The sequence below is a fragment of the Austrofundulus limnaeus genome, unplaced genomic scaffold (genome assembly GCF_001266775.1).
Source record: "Austrofundulus limnaeus strain Quisiro unplaced genomic scaffold, Austrofundulus_limnaeus-1.0 Scaffold360, whole genome shotgun sequence".
NCBI classification, from domain to species: Eukaryota; Metazoa; Chordata; class Actinopteri; order Cyprinodontiformes; family Rivulidae; genus Austrofundulus; species Austrofundulus limnaeus.
Genome location: NW_013952762.1, coordinates 280,592 through 282,436, shown reverse-complemented (window position 1 = coordinate 282,436; position 1,845 = coordinate 280,592). Strand labels below are relative to the sequence as shown.

The following is a 1,845-nucleotide window of genomic DNA, read 5'->3' as shown; positions in this document are numbered from 1 at the left end:
CCTACCTACCTACTTACCTACCTACCTTGCCTACCTACCTATCTACCTTACCTACCTACCTACCTACCTAACTACCTACATACCTAACTAACTACCTACCTAATATTGCACACACAAAAATATTGTTGTCTTTATCAAGGCAGGTGTCCCCCTTTTTAAGTTAACAATATGACTTGCAAATTGGAAATACTTTTATTGAACTAAATTCTAAGTTCCAAACTACTTGTGCATTTACAAATAGAATACAAACGGATTATTGTGTGCCCTCTTTTATTCATATTGTACATCTTTCAGTTTAGGTTTCATGTGTGAGAAGTGCCTTTCTGGACACCCCTCTGACCATGCCTCAATCATTTGGTGCCCTTCTCTGCATTGATTGTGCTTTTATTTTAGCATTATTGATATATTAGCCATGTGTTTTTGGCCCTGTTGGCTCTCCATACATAAGCACATGGAGCACATATTGCTGTTTAGTCAGAAAAATGTACTAAATGTTGCAAACACTCAYGTTCTATTTCAAAGGGATCTATGTCAACATAGTGTTTCTTTGATTTTCTTCAGAGTCATACGTGGCTGATTTTGATGGCAGAAGCTCTCTGCTGTATCGGTTCAACCAGAAGTCCATGTCAACAGTGAAGGATGTGATTTCTCTGCGCTTCAAGAGCCATCAGGCTGAAGGCGTTTTACTGCATGGAGAGGGGCAAAGAGGAGATTACATCACCCTGGAGCTGCACCGAGGACGGCTGGACCTCTACCTGAACCTTGGTGAACTGTTCTTTCCTCGTATCTCTCATGAAAATCAGTTGTTCTTTCCCCCCTTTCTCTTTTCCTTTCTTCTCCTTTTTCTTTTTGTCTCAGTTCCCCCTTGTTGCTGATTGTGAGAATCATTGCCTGAGATTGAGCCAGAGATTGGAAGTGATTGAGAGGATATGAGAGTTGCGTTTTGGTGGATGCCTTCATGATTGAGTTGACATTTCATTCCCAGCTTCGCTTCAACATGGAGAGCAAAACGTTATTCGCCCAAATTGCTAAATCTGAAGACAAAAGTTCAAAAATTGGAGAATTATCCTTTTTTTTCTTCTTCCAGGAACAATTTGACAAACAGATGGTAAAAGAGATGGGGAAACTAAAAGGAAACAACGTTGMTTATCAGTTTCTGTGTCACAACAACTATTAATTGACCTGTTTTGTGAATGAAATACATTTTGAAATAAATGCTCTCACAATGACAGGTTTAATATGAGAGCTGTGAAGCTGCTTCCTGAGCTCCTGTTTTTGTGTTTGTGCAGACGATAATAGGCCAAGGTTCAGCAGTCGRCGTGTTCCAGTCACCGTGGGCAGCCTGCTGGATGACCAGCACTGGCACTCGGTTCACATCGAGCGTTTCAACAAACAGGTCAACCTTACTGTGGACTCTCACACACAGCACTTCCAAACCAAAGGAGAGGGACACTCTCTGGAAGTGGACTATGAGGTGAGATTGAAAAAAAAAATAAAACATGAAGTTGAGATAGAATTGCTCTGTAAATATTTATCTGCAGAGTCYCAGACGACCTTATCATGATGAGCAGCAGCACCTCAGCAGAGAGCAGACTGTGTAACGGCTGAACTGAGCTTCTTTAAAGYCAGCATTTTAAAAGAAAATAAATAGAAACCGCAAACAAATCATTTTAATCCCACCGAGTCAGTGATTGTACTGCTGGTCCCTGGGCCACATCTGGTCAGCCAACGCATCCATTCTGGACAGTATTTTCCATATTTATTCATGTATGATATGATCTCATGTATAATACGACCCACGCTTTTTTTAGCTTAAGAAGCATAAAAAAATTTAATCCTCAAACT

The 1,845-nt window shown here is 40.6% G+C and overlaps 1 protein-coding gene across 1 annotated transcript in view; it reads left to right on the top strand.

Moving 5' to 3' along the window:
- Positions 1 to 1,845, top strand: part of LOC106528129 (contactin associated protein family member 5) — a gene marked incomplete in the record, with an annotated part of 393,708 nt that overhangs the window by 166,151 nt on the left and 225,712 nt on the right. Inside the window, 2 exon segments of the mRNA XM_014023216.1 lie at positions 562 to 765; positions 1,290 to 1,474. Of these exon segments, the coding sequence (XP_013878670.1) occupies positions 562 to 765; positions 1,290 to 1,474 (389 nt within the window).